The sequence below is a fragment of the Leuresthes tenuis genome, unplaced genomic scaffold (assembly GCF_036924035.1).
Source record: "Leuresthes tenuis unplaced genomic scaffold, fLeuTen1.0.hap1 SCAF_2, whole genome shotgun sequence".
Classification (NCBI taxonomy): Eukaryota; Metazoa; Chordata; class Actinopteri; order Atheriniformes; family Atherinopsidae; genus Leuresthes; species Leuresthes tenuis.
In genome coordinates, this window is record NW_027325356.1 from 21,000,103 (window position 1) to 21,014,060 (window position 13,958).

Here is a 13,958-nt window from a genome sequence, read left to right on the forward strand (position 1 = left end):
TCTTGCTGCACTGTCAATCATACAAACAAAGAGGTGGTTAAATTGTTTTTTATCACAGTAAATCGCATTCCTAGTTTTAGCATTAGCTCATACATTTTGGCAATTTGTCTCCATATCTGATAATATCAGTAACCCACTGCTATACAGAGATGCGCATGGTGTCACTTCAGTTGTATGAATGCAGGCTCTTATCTCATCTCCTGCTCTGTCAACTTTGAACTTAACCTGAACTCCCCATTTTTTTATTTTATTTTTTTGCAGCTTCTGTCTCAAAGAAGGACAGATCACGGAGGGTTTGGCTTCGGAAAGTGAAGACACTCATTGTGCAGGCTGGCAGACACGAGACAAACAAGCCCATGTCTAACAGTTTCGCCCATTTACAAGGTTCCAACTGAAACGTGAGGGTGTGGAAGACAAAGGTGAGGCACATGTGTGAGAACAGAGGCCTTTTGTTGTAGAAACTGATTTGTTTTGACACTTGGACCTCATTGCTGCTTTTCTCGTGCATCAAGTGTTATTCATCTTGTTTTGTGATAACTGAAACAATGAAGTCATATTGTATAGACGTCTACAGAACTTCTTCTTTTCTGATACTGATTGCAGGATCTGGCAACAACACGCACCCATCTAATACTAGCTCACGTTCCCCAAACTCAAAACTTATCTCACTGCGTGCAAGTCACTGAAGTAGTGTTGTGGCTGATACACAATCTGCTTCAGCAGGTCACCGGCATCAGTTTGATGCATCAGATCAGCGCATCCAGTCTGCAGACTCATTTTGACTTTCCTCATTTTACGTGTCGGAATCTTTTAGAAATAAAGTCATTATACCGTTTTATTTATGTTTTCATCATTTTCAGACTCACATCTGAACTCTGGTGAATCCCTCGACCCAAAATAAGAAAAAAGTTTGGGGCAGTAAAGCTGTTGTTGACCACTAAAAAACATGTCCTGTCATAGGATATGAAGGGATGAAGAGTTTTAGTTGCTGTTTGGTCTCGAGCCTCCTGTTGAAGGTGCTGGGAGATCGGACAGAATAGAGGAAACATGGGTGCAGAAAAGACTGACCTTTTTCACAGGGCTGAAGCTGTGTCTCAGGCTGGGGCAATGGTTTACATCTCAATAAGACAACGGCCTGAAGCTTATAACAAAAAACAGATATAAGAACACAGGAGTGGCTGTGGGTAAAGTTTGGGGGAGAGTTTTGGAGTATCTGAGGCAGCCTGGAGACATGTGCAGATGTCTGTGAATGGATGCTCCCCAGCCAACCTGGCTGAGCTGGGACATTTCTGCCAAGAAGAAGGGGTGACGCTTCCAAGAGCAACACATGCCTTGTTTGTTGCATCATTTCTGTCTGAGGTGTTTTAACCACAAACTAAATGAAGGGTGTGAATGCTTAGAAGAACATTTAAGTATTTTCTAACATTTCTAATTCATTCAGTGAAAACATTTTTTGCTTTGTCATGGTATCGCATTGCATTGTCGAGATTAGAAGAGAGAAAAGATGAAGTGAATCTATCTTAAGATGGGTTAAAACAAACGAAAATCAATCAAATTTAAGAGGCTTCTCTGACTTCACTGTAAGTCTGATGCTGACAACATTCAAATCAACAAATTTGATTTTATATATTTTATATATCCTTTGTTGCCTTTTTCTCTCCTCATAAATAGTCGGAGCCTCATTTCTAACGATCATGGGACACAGCAGCTTTCAAGAACAGTGGAGAAGACACACTGAGGCTCTGAAAACGCCCGAAATGTTGTCCGTGAGATGTTTTATTTTCCACTTGTGTGAATGTGTCAGGGTTTTAAAGGCAGCACAGGCTCTGTCCCGCTCAGTTGATCCTGTTCATAGGGTGACCCCTGGTGGACGCTTGAAACATTACATTATTTATAATAATAATAATAATAATAACTCACAAGTTATGAACACAGTGGGTGGTAATAATGGGGTTCAGTAGCTTAACCTTTGACACTTGGACAGAAATTAGTGACAAAACGAGCTTTCCAACAGATTGACATGCAGGCGTGAGCACCCAAATAAAGCAGAAAAAGGGTTGTTTGTTGGATTCTTCAACTATAAAAAAAAAAGCTCTCGTCCACTTTTATGAAAAAGAACTTTTATTTCAAATTGTATGTATTACAATAGATGTAACTCAGTCATCTCAAGCAAACAAACTAACCCAGTACTACCACTTAAAAACTGAAACGTAGTTAATTAAACAGCCTAATTAATGGAAAAAAAACTTTTTGATGAACTTTAACAGTGGATGAAGTTTCTCTGGTTAGCTGCCTTTAAAAATGAGTTAGTGAATCTTGAATGAAGATCTTTTTTCAGGCTTTTCCAAACTAAAATGTCCAAATAAATTTTTTGTTACAAAGGAAGGTGATCAAATATGATTAATGTTTAGTAATGCGGGTTTTTTTAAGCTATCAGAAGCTCAGTCTGATATCGCTGCATATTCACTACTCAGAGCTCTACATTTATTGTCAGCGTTTCATTATTATCAATAAGCATCAAAACTATTAATAAGCTTTTTATTATTGATTGATATTCATATCAAGTGAACAAGGGTGTGATTTGGAAGGAAGCTGAATTCTTCCTGCTCCGTCACTGATGTTCACTGAGTCTGAGCTCCCTGGTTCTTACTCTCCTGCCATAATTTTTTCCTCAGCTCCAGCTCAATGTCAGTGCATGATGCCGGGCCCCAGTTAGTGATCCTCTGAGGTCCTTTATGACCTAAAAACAGGCCCAAAGAGAGGAGAGTAAGCCCTTTAACAAGACGTACCTACAAAATAATTCACTACAAAGCCACTGAGAGAGAAGACCGGTGTTCCTCCTGATGTTAATGAGCATGTGTTCAGAAATATATGCAGCTTCATGACTTCACATTCACAAGTTAACTGACAGCAAGTTACGATCATTCTTCCTACCTGGCTGGATGAGACGCACCAGCCCCTCATGCTTGTCCACCTTGTCTTTCCACGTCTTAGTCTTGTTAGCTGCTCGCTCGAGCTTCCTCGACACCTCCTGAACATGAGGAAAAAAGACAAGAGATGGATTCACAGCAGCAAAGACAGCAGTCAGGCGGGTAATCGGATATTTTAAAACGTTTTTGAACGTTGTTTTTAATTGTCGTGCATACAGGACTTAGGTGGGTTTTCTTTTTCCAAGAATGTATCTTTAGGTCTGTTCAAGTGAGACTGCAGCTCACTTTATGGTCAATGAGAACTGCCATCGATGTTAGAGGTGGAGTGAAGAAAAGACTGCAGTGAGCTCACAACAGTGGCAGGAAAAAGACCAAGAAAGAATTTTCAGTATACTATTAAAACACATTTCCAGGAGAGTAGGAAGAATAAAAACATGACCCATAAATGCATTACCTACTTTCCAGTAACAGAAAAGGAACTCTTGAGCTAAACTGTTCTTATGACTTCCCTTCTGGAAGTGTTAAGTGCTAATCTGTAGAAACTGAGCTGCCAGAAGAGGAGACTGAATATGCGACATCCGCTTGGGAGAGAAAACCATAAAAGATAACAGATCTGCTCTCAGAATAAATATGTGCTTCCTTCAGTAGATCCAGACAGGGCTGACTTATTGAAACAGAGTTGGTTGTCGGCCGGTGCAACCAGAGGAGAGACACTGCAGCGTCTGCTCTGTGCAGCCATCGTGCTTCTGAGAGTCTTTGTCTTCATGTCCAATCATGTTTGAGCAGTCCTTGGTTGCATGAAATGATGCGCCAGGAGCAATAGATTAGGAGAAATTTAGAAGGTGCTTTAATCCAAAGCGATTTACCAGTACGGAACACATTTCTTCAGAATTTATTGGATCACCTGCGAGAATAGTCAGGGTTGTATGTGGAAAATTATGCAACCAGTTCATTATAATCTTTTTAATATTTCAATGGGCTTGATTACATGTAAAGGAAAATTCCAGTTGCCTTGAAGTTTGATACAAAAACAATAGTTTCTGTCAGTGTTTTCAGGTCTGTGAATCATCGTAACCCTCCTCGCATGTTTGCTGACCTTATACTGTTCCAGTGCTCCATGCCGCTCCTTCTCCAGCCTCCCCAGCTGCAGCGTGGCAGCCTCCAGGTCTCTCTCCTTGGCCAGCCTCTCAGCCATCAGCTCCTGCTTCTCCGCCTCGGTCTGAGACAGCGCCATCTGCTGCTGCAGGTGGATTTGCTCCAACTCAGCCCTCTTTGCTGCCTCCTCCTCCAGCAGCCTGTTGGGAAATTAAAGCATTTCTTAAAGGTTTTGGACTCTGTTCAAGTGAAGGAAATTCAGGGCCACTGTTACCCTCCAAGAAATTTTTGATCCTAAACGATCACTCCATGAGAAATGTGGCTGAATTACACCTGTAAAGTTTGAAGAAACATGACAGGACGTCTGTCTCTGAACTGAATCTTAACAGGATGTGGGTCAGGCACTCACGGAGGGGGTCACAACAGATACTGAGGGAAAAGCTTTACAAACTTTTGGCACTTGCAGATATGTAACAAATGATTTTCTTTCATACATAAATGATCAACTACTACTATTTTTCTATTTTTTTTAATGAGTTTTCTACTTTCGTGACCTGCAAATCTGATGTTTTAGATTATATTAACGCTAAAATCAAGAAAACTCTGAACCTTCCCACCACTGGCACCTTAAGTAAATCCACCCTGTATGTTTGCTGTTGGAGCAGTCACTATTTCTCTTATATCAGTTTTATATCAGAGTCACTGCTCTGTGGGGACTTGGTGCTGTGATATGGTGTTTCTTCCTGACTTGGGGCGACTGTTTTGAAGGCAGTTTCCACTGTAGTCAAAGATATCTCAGTATCTCAGTGTATTCGGTTCAGCTGACTGAACAGCTGTACGCCTACACACACATGCTGAGGACACCCAACATAACGTGAGCACAACACTAAGGTAATTATTAGCTCTCTCACAGTGTCAAAGACCGGACTACAAACAGCTTGGGAAAGACAGCAGTTCTGTTAATCTAATTTGTGTAATCTCCAACAGAGGCCATTATCTGTTCCCATATGTGTGTCTGTGTGGTTCTGAGACCTAGCCTGCAGCTTTCGCATGGCCTCCTCATCCTGCTTGGCCTGCCTCTCGTCCTCTAAGGCCTCCTCGAGTCGGCGGTACATGTCCTCGAGCTCTCGGACACGCTGCAGGTACTGCTCCAGCTCGCTGGACTTCTGAGCCACCTCCTCCTCCATCTGCTGGCGCACCTGAACAAGGAAACACAGTCAGTGTAGCACACTCTTACACATTAGTCTCCACAAATGAACTGTAAATCAATGGTTGCGACTGTATCGTGACATTATTTTCACTCTAGTTTCTCTTTCTTCTGCTTATGTGTTTTTTAACCGATGCTATGAGACAAGATTTTCTCATCTTGCAAAGGTTCTTCTGTGTAGCCATTCAACTTAAAATAGAACGATTAACACATTATACTGTGATTCAGCATCATGGGATGTATAATATTTTTAGCCTTTGTTTCCAGAAAGGATCACAGATGGGTGATGGTGACTTAACCAGAAGCTAAAAATGAACTAAGTTGTGTTTTCTGTATGCACTTCTGATGTTTCAGTGCGTCACCATAGGAGCAGAGCAGACAAAGCAGAAAAGTTACCATTTTTTCTCTCTCTAAGTCCAGCCTGTAGCGATCCTGTAGGTCTGACTGAGTTTTCTTCCTCCTGAGCTCCTCTAGTCCTGCTTTGGCCGCAGCCTCTTCCATTTTCTGAGAAGCACAAAAGAGGAAAGAGCTGCTATTGGTCTGCTTGAATGGAGGCCACAATGAAGACAAACAAGACTTTGTAAAGAAACTTGGGTTTGGTTAGAGGGGAGTCTGTGGAAATTTGAAGGGAATACTTTCAGCCTCCACTTCAGGGTTTTACTTGCTGTATCAGACAGTATCTAGCAAAAGATCCATGTGAATGTACACAATATGTAACGGGACTTTCAGTTTAACTAGTGACTGCACTTAATCAGCTGAAGTATATTTCAACATTTAAAAAAAGCCACCTAGAAGGGTGAAAAGAGAAGTGAGAAGTGAGAAACTATCTGCTGCAGCTATGGACCTCGCCCTCCATGAGATGCAGGTGTCCCTGACTGATATGTACTGTCGTTTGCATAGAAAGTCTTACTTCCCTTTTCACTGTGGGTGTTTTTGCTTAATTGCGTCACTTTAAACCACAATATGAGAAAATAAGCAGATGTCGATAAAACGTCTTCCACTGATAATTCAATTACACTTTAGCACCGTTTCAAAGCTCCCACACGCATATATTTCTCTCTGCAGGAACAGCTTGAACTCAGATCTATAAAAAAAAAAAAAAAAGTCTTTACAAAATCTACAACCAGGAAATAGAAATTCACAAATTCCTAGTAATTTTACACTGTCGAGTCTGAAGACTTGCATGTTTTTAATATTCCAATAGGTTATCCACCTAATTAGGTTGACATTTGAGCTGTGAAAGTGGTGTCAGTTTTAGTCAAATTCGGCACAGACCATCCTCATGTCCTCCAGCTCTCTCTGTTTGTTCTCATTGGCCGTCTGGAGGTTCCTCATCCTCTCTGCCAGGTCCGTCTCGTCCACCTGCTGCCTCTGCCGGAGCTCCCGACGCCTCAGCCGGGCCTCGCGGTGAGGAGATGACAGCCCCAACCTCAGCATCTGGATGCACGTCTGTATAGCTGCCGCAAAACAGATCGAGAGGGAAATCACTGGCTGACATTCAGCGATGATGAGGAAGGTAGAAAGCTGTGGGCAATGACTAATCGGCACCTTGAATCCATTCCTGCTTCTTCTTTTTATCCGACGCGCTGATCTCAAAGCTTTTATCCGTGCACTTGATAATAAAAAGGCATTTCTTCCCATCTTTATCTAGCAGAGACTTCAGGAGAGAAAAATATCACAGCACTCTCAGTCACATCAGCTGAATGAACAAAACCGGAAGCAAACAGTTGCTGCTCCATTAAATCCTTCAGGATTGAATCAAAATGCTTGTTGAAAACAAGACAACACGTCTGGATTGTTTACCTCGACGCAGCAGATCTGGTGCAGACTGATGTCTCCCTTCTTCTCCGTGAGGTCCTCACAGATGTAGTATGACAGCGATGTGGGTCGAAGGACAAACCAGCGCTCGGTCCAGTTCTTCCTCTTGTGGCCCTTTTTCATCATGTAACCCTTCACGGGACAGTGGAGAAGTAAAAAAAAGACACCTGAGTCTCTTCATTGGTTTGCAATAATCTGTGTGATTTACTAAACAAATCAGGGAGAATAAATGACAAAACAATAACTGTTTCACGTCCAAAGGCATGTCTAATATATGTAGATTATACACAAATTGATGGAGCAAATGTTAAGAATTATTCAGTAAAATGTTCATTTTATGAAGCAAATAACTGAGGGGTGAAGTGAAAACACAGTGCATGAGATTAACATCTCGTCTAACCTGCTTGAGCACATCCAGTATGATCTCAGTGAAGACCTCGTTGATGCCCATAGCCAGAGTCTGGCGGTCCACGACTTTGCTGAAGTAACTTGTCCCCACCAGTTCAATCAGCTCCCAGGCGTTCAGGCAGCTCTTTGCGTTCAGCTGCAGCTTGTAATCCACAAACTTCTCCTCACTCCATCCGATCCCCATGGCCTCCACCAGCTTTCGCAGGAAATACTCGATCTAATGGGATGGACAGAAAAGAAGGTCCTGAAACTTAAAACCAAGGCAGAGGGGAGGGTTAGATATAGTTTTTACAAAAGTTGGTGAGCTCAAACAGTGCTTCTGTATTGATAACTAAGAAGCCGCAATAACAACAAAGCATCTGAAGGTACATCTACAGGTACATCTTTTTTTTTTTCTAAATCTCAAAGATGAAGAAATTTCACATAAGCATTTCAGGGAAGTTACCATAATCTGAAATTAAAGAGATGTTGGGCTCCAAGACAATTACCGAATAACACACATACAAAATAGAGAAAATAGAGAATGGCTTGAAAAGAGAGAAAAAAATTGTGTTTCTGCATTACTGAGTGATGTGGCGGCCCTGCAATGGACTGGCGACCCATCGAGGACGTACCCCACCTCTCGCCCAGTGGCAGCTGGAATAGGCTCCAGCACCCCCACGACCCTGAACTGGATTAAGTGGTCATATGAAAATGGCTGGATGGATGAGTGATGTGGTTTGAGCTCCAGTGAACTGTTCGATCAACACACACTCAAAGCTCCTCCTAATCTTTGTTTGAAGCTAAAGCAAACATCTGATGGAGGATGTTGCTGCTAAAAGAGGTGAAGCTCATTTGAGAATCAACCAGCCTGCACTGCGAGTGACTCGGTGTGTTCAACAAAGATCACTTAAGTCAGATTGGGTTTAAGTAGAACTGTGAAACACATGAAGAATTTTACTTGTAACTTGTTTTCCTTGGTTTCCTTGGTTGTCCGTGAAATGTTTTATTTTCCACTTGGTTTGGTGGAAACCATGTGTGGTTTGGTGAGGGTGAAGGAATTTTCAGAAAGCAGCTGTAAAAATCTTGCTCACCTCTTCAATGACGATGACTAATGGGTAACTGTCTTCTGACAGAAAGTTGAAAATGCACCAGACTTTGAAAGCGTCATAGTCTGAGATGAGCAGGCGTGGAATGTGTATTTTCTTCCTGTAGCACAGTGTCCAGCACATCCTGAAAAACTCCATCACGTCAAAATCTTCCTTCACCTGCGAATAAAGACGCAGCATTCAGTCAGAGTCAAAGTGAGGCCGATCGGCAGCCTCAGAGAGCACTGTGTTTACAAATGCTAAGCAGGGGATTGGTGTTTGTCTCCTTTTAAAAACCCCAAGTCTGCAGGATGTGAGGTGCAAACATAAAGTCATTAAAGGCCTCATTTCAATTCAAGTCAGAGCCCACAACAGGAAGGCGAGCAAACAGCCTCCAAGTCCAAAAAGTGAAGCTCGGACAAACCTGTGTGAGCGTTACTTTTATAAAACCTCAACAGATGTGTTTGGTGTGCTGCACAGCTTATTCAAACAGCATCTATTAGAGCACTGTAGTATAGATAATGGGACAAAAAGCCACATTTTTATTCTGGTTATAGCTCAGCGCTTGTATCCTGTTCCGACCTGATAGGATTAGTCATCTTAATCTGTGTCATGCATTGTTCATCACGCCGGCGATGCGTGTTTGTGGGTTTAACATTTTTTGCTGATTCTGTAATTGGCCGTTTTTCATTTCCTTTCAGGTTTTAGAGAACTCCTCCCAGCAAAGACTGACAGTCCGTATAAAGAGGAGCTTTGGTACTATATAGTTCTGTCTGAGTTTAAAGGACCGCTGAAAACTAGTCATCACAAATATCTTTTCAGGCTTATCAGATTTCATCTTCGAGCCTGTCAGAACAAGCAGGTTACCAACTTGTATGACAGTGTTGTCATTCTCTTAAATGCCCTACTGTGCTAAACACTGTGACCAACATTGTTGTCAGTAAGATGTCAGAATAAGCATCCGGTTGTTGGCACCATTGTAAAACCTGATGCAGCATCAGAGAGTCTAAGCTGCGTGAACAGATGCTGCGTTATGTTTGTCATCCTCTCTCTTCTCGCCTGCTCTCTGTTTTGGAGTTTCTCGGTAAGCAGAGATCAGGCAGATCCTCCACACACACACACACACACACACACACACGTGCACAGCTGCAGGGTTGGTACATTTTGGGTTTAAGAATTCATTGTTGGAACTCATTAACACAAACAAATGAGTGACTTTCTGTACTACTGTGAGAAATGTTTAGTGTTTACTACAGTGCAGAATCTCTAAATACTAAATTAAACACAAAACTCACCATTCTTATGGTGAAGGGGAACAAAGAATACCAACTGTGATACCTGCTCAAAAACCACAAAAGAGCAAGGTTCAATCAGTGCATTGTCAGTTATTGAATAATCTACATGGCATCGAGTAGCTGTGTGGGAAATTTTACTGAAATCCTGTTTTTATATCCTTGAATCTATAGCTTTTGTGAGTATATAACTACTTCCTTCTTTTGACTCAAACAAAGACCTATTGTTAATTTTTTGAGGGTACAAAACTCAAAATAAGAAAGCAGGGACAATGACTGAAGCCACCAGTAGCCACACCTGTTATAGCCCGACTTAGAGAGGAAATTAGATCATATAGACAGCACAGCATTATAGCTGTAAGATCTAAGTAATATACCTTTGCATGTACCTCAGAGTAGTAATCTCAATTTCTCATTCTATAGTCTCAGCTGCTTCTGTTATGATCTCTCTCTGTTCATGGTCATTTAAAGCCGCACTAAGTATATAAATTCCATATCTGTAACATTTCCTACAAGAGAATAAACCCATTTCTAAAGACCACATTATTTTCTCTGATTAATATTATTTGCTTCGGCGTACAACTTAACAAACTGAGTACATAAAAGGTTTCAAAGTTTGAGGTGAGGTGCAGTAAAAAGTGGTGAGGAAATATCAAAATAGCTATCAAAAGAATAGTTTAAGTGTTTTTTTTTATGTAAACAGACACTCAAGGAAAGACCATTCAGTGTTTAGTGTGGTATGAAATTCACAAAAGAGAAAAGGTGGACTGAGTACGATGTTTTTTTCCCCAAAACTTTATCTGAAAGTCTCAGACTTTGCCCCTTATTTGACTTATCTAAAATATGTTTCAAACTGATTTTTGGCAGTTTAAAAAGAAGATTTAAAGCAGCTCTTCGGCTCCCAGGTCAAATATTACCCAGTTTAAACTAGAAATCGATGTTCTAATCCTAGACGGTGTCCATTTCAATTTGTTGCACTCATTCAAATGGCAGAGGCCGAAACTGAAACCTTTATTCAAATGACACCATGATTTCCAGCAAAGATTATCACCACAACAGACTCAGTCATCCTGTAATTCAGTCATTTCTTGATCACACAGTTCCTGATTAATAAACGTTATCAATGCAAAGTTCTCGTGTGGTTCGGCTTCTTTAATCAAATGATAGTCAGAAAAGTCACTTCCATTTTACTAATATTACTAATATTTTACTAATATATTACTAATATTACTATATTACTAATACCATTTACTAATATATTTATAATAAACACGACAAACATAATAAACAAAACAAAACAAAAAAATGTAATGATAAAATGAAATTCTGACTCTTGTAATTATGCTAATTTCATACGATCACTCATCCTTGTTTCTCAATTTGTTTCCAACACTGCTTTGACAGTTTCATAAAAACCTAATTAGAGGCCAACTTTTAATTTGGACCATATCAGATGTTTGATCTAAAACTGCTTTTCTGAGGGTGAACAGATGGGACTAATAAAAAATTTAAAAAAATCAAATCAATGATAATCTGATAATCTCATGGCATCTGGACCAAAACTCTTGCACCTCACCTTGTCCAGAATATACTTGTTGAGGTACGGCATGTAGCCCTCGGTGGAAAGAGGCCCCTTATCATCATCTTTGAAATGCTCCTCAAAGGTCACGGGGTCATGAGGGATCCTCATCACTGTGCACAGGTTGTAAGACAGCACCTAAACATCCACAACAAGTCAAGTGGTCAAATTAACTTGAGTGCCGCAAGTGAGGGAACAAACTGTACATTCAGTGAAGACACAACAATACATGAGTAACACGCTCTTGTAGAATAACACGAGATTATCGGGGGTGGTTCGAGATGGAGTTTGGTTCAGTCTCTGAGCTTTCAGAGAAAACATGTGTCTGACATCTACATGCATCGCTAGCCAAGCAATAGTTCAGTTCTTGATCGTGACCTTTCTCTCGGTCTAAAATGTCTTCCATGTGGTTAGTTACAGCTGCAGTAATTAATAATGCCAGCAGCCTCATTTAAATCTTACTGTTCTGGCGTCTCCCATGAATAAGGTGCAAGACTATGTTAATTTGATATCCTGTTTTGCTTGAGATGGGTTCAATCAATTTTTCTACTCATTATTTTGCACACAATATGTTAACAAAGCAAAGAGAAGCCATTTAATAAGGAATATGCCATTCCACATAAATGTTCCCACTCCTCATTTAGTTCTTGGTTAAAGCACTTTTGGGAGTAGTGTCAGCCTTAGTTCTTTTTGAAAACGATCTGACAGATTTTACACATAATTCCTTCAGCTTTTAACTCTTCGTCTTGGCAGAAATATCCAAGTCCATCCAACTTGCATGGTGAGCAGACATTATAGAATCTATTCTAACACATCATCCTATCGCCAGTGCAGGCAATTCAATGTCTAAACGGTGTGATTTGGGTATTTTACTCTTTCTTCATAACCATCTGGCAACCACGGAAGGTGGTTAGGCTTTTATTTCCATTAACCCTCAAAATACCCCCCAAAAGTGTCTTTTATTTTCTTCTCTTTTTTATCACTAGTGAGAATTGTGTGTCGATTGAATGAGGAAAAAAATCTAATCAATCTATTCTAATAATGGTCCAAAACAAAAACACAAAATGGTCTGAAACCACAACTAGATCTCCAGGAACACTTGCAGTTTCCCTGGCATATGTGAGTGATGAAAAACCCTGCAGAGGCTGTAAAGTTAGAATGTGTCTCTGACAGGCTGCACACATTGACATCCCAGCCTGAAGGCATACAAATCCTCAGGCCCGAGGATGTCATATAGCAAATCACCACTTCTCCCTGAGCTTTGTTTTTTCAATTACAGGACATGTAAATAGCTTTTTGACACCCTTAACTTCATATTTTATCACAGGACTTAGCCTTAAATATTAACATGGAACCAAAACACTAATAAGAAGTATCGAGAGTCATTGAAGGGTTCAAATATCTATAGCAGTTACATCAACGTGGTTCACTGTGACGTTATATATCAATTATGGACTGTCTGTAAAAGCACCAAAGTTGTAAAGTAAAAATTACTACATTAGGAGTCACACCACTGGAATTGCAAAGTATAATATGTAATAGTCTCCCAACTTATTAATAGCATTAAAAGTTTATATGAATTAAAAGTAACGTTAAATGCGGTAAGTGTTTGCCCTGCACGGGTGACTGAATGTCTCCCGCAAAAACAAAACTGAACTCAAACGCACCTTGAGCTGAGATTTAGGAACTTTTCCACGATGGTCCTCGTCCAGGGCTGTGAAAGCGTGCCATACGGATTTTAAAAGCTCCTCTCGAAGCCACATTTTGTCCCTCCGCAGCACCAGGGTCAGTCTGTCTCTCTGTCTGTGTGATAATAAATCCAAACCCTCTTCAGACACCGAGGTGACGGAGGCGCAGATGGAGAAGTGATGCTGGAGCCACGTGACGTTTAATAGTTTTCTGTTTTTTTTTTCCCCATCATTCAAACACTCCCCTATAGGCTGTGGTGGTGAAGACTAAATTCAGGAGGAATTGCTCTATAACATTCTGATTAAACTAATGTTTTTGTTCTTTTGTTTTTTAACTTTATTGAACACTGCGTGACCTCTCAGTATCCTGACGTGAGAGAGAAAGTGAGCTCTTAAAGCCCTTCATTTACGCGCCCTCCTGCGACAGGTCAGCTTCCTGGTGGTGAGACTTCGCGTAGATGAAGTTACACAACTTTATTTAGACCTCGACACTCCTGTACAAAGGATTTTATACAACATTCATTTCCAGCTTTATGTAGGGCTTCTTGTTTAGAATAAAAAAAAAGAAAGAAAAGAAACATATTTATATATATTTCAAAAAAGCAAATGGCCAACAAAAATGCTCAAAGGTCTCCTAGTTGGTTGCAACGCACTGGTCAGTTTTTTTTTATTTTTGCCATGTGAATCACAGGAATTTTAAACATTTTTGCTCAAACTCTACAGTGTGCCTATTATTAGGTTATCATAAGCACCGAGAGGTGCCTCAAAATCCAGTTTTCCAGCCATTTCTTGGATGACTGCAAGTCGTCCAGGTGTTAAAGTAGCAAATCGGACCCAACCCATGATGCTTACTCCACTGTGCTCCACAGTAGAA

The 13,958-nt window shown here is 40.7% G+C and overlaps 1 protein-coding gene across 1 annotated transcript; it reads right to left on the bottom strand.

Annotated features, from left to right (window-relative positions):
* Window positions 1-2,148: 2,148 nt before the first annotated feature.
* LOC140301931 (switch-associated protein 70-like) lies at window positions 2,149-13,252 on the bottom strand. Its single transcript, XM_072380620.1, has 12 exons — window positions 13,064-13,252; window positions 11,394-11,534; window positions 8,532-8,705; window positions 7,451-7,675; window positions 7,036-7,182; window positions 6,781-6,889; window positions 6,508-6,689; window positions 5,629-5,736; window positions 5,058-5,224; window positions 4,027-4,225; window positions 2,935-3,031; window positions 2,149-2,740 (listed from the first exon to the last, which is right to left on the bottom strand). The coding sequence occupies exons 1-12, from the start codon at window positions 13,157-13,159 to the stop codon at window positions 2,622-2,624; spliced, it is 1,764 nt and encodes a 587-aa protein (XP_072236721.1). The 5' UTR covers window positions 13,160-13,252; the 3' UTR covers window positions 2,149-2,621.
* Window positions 13,253-13,958: the final 706 nt, after the last annotated feature.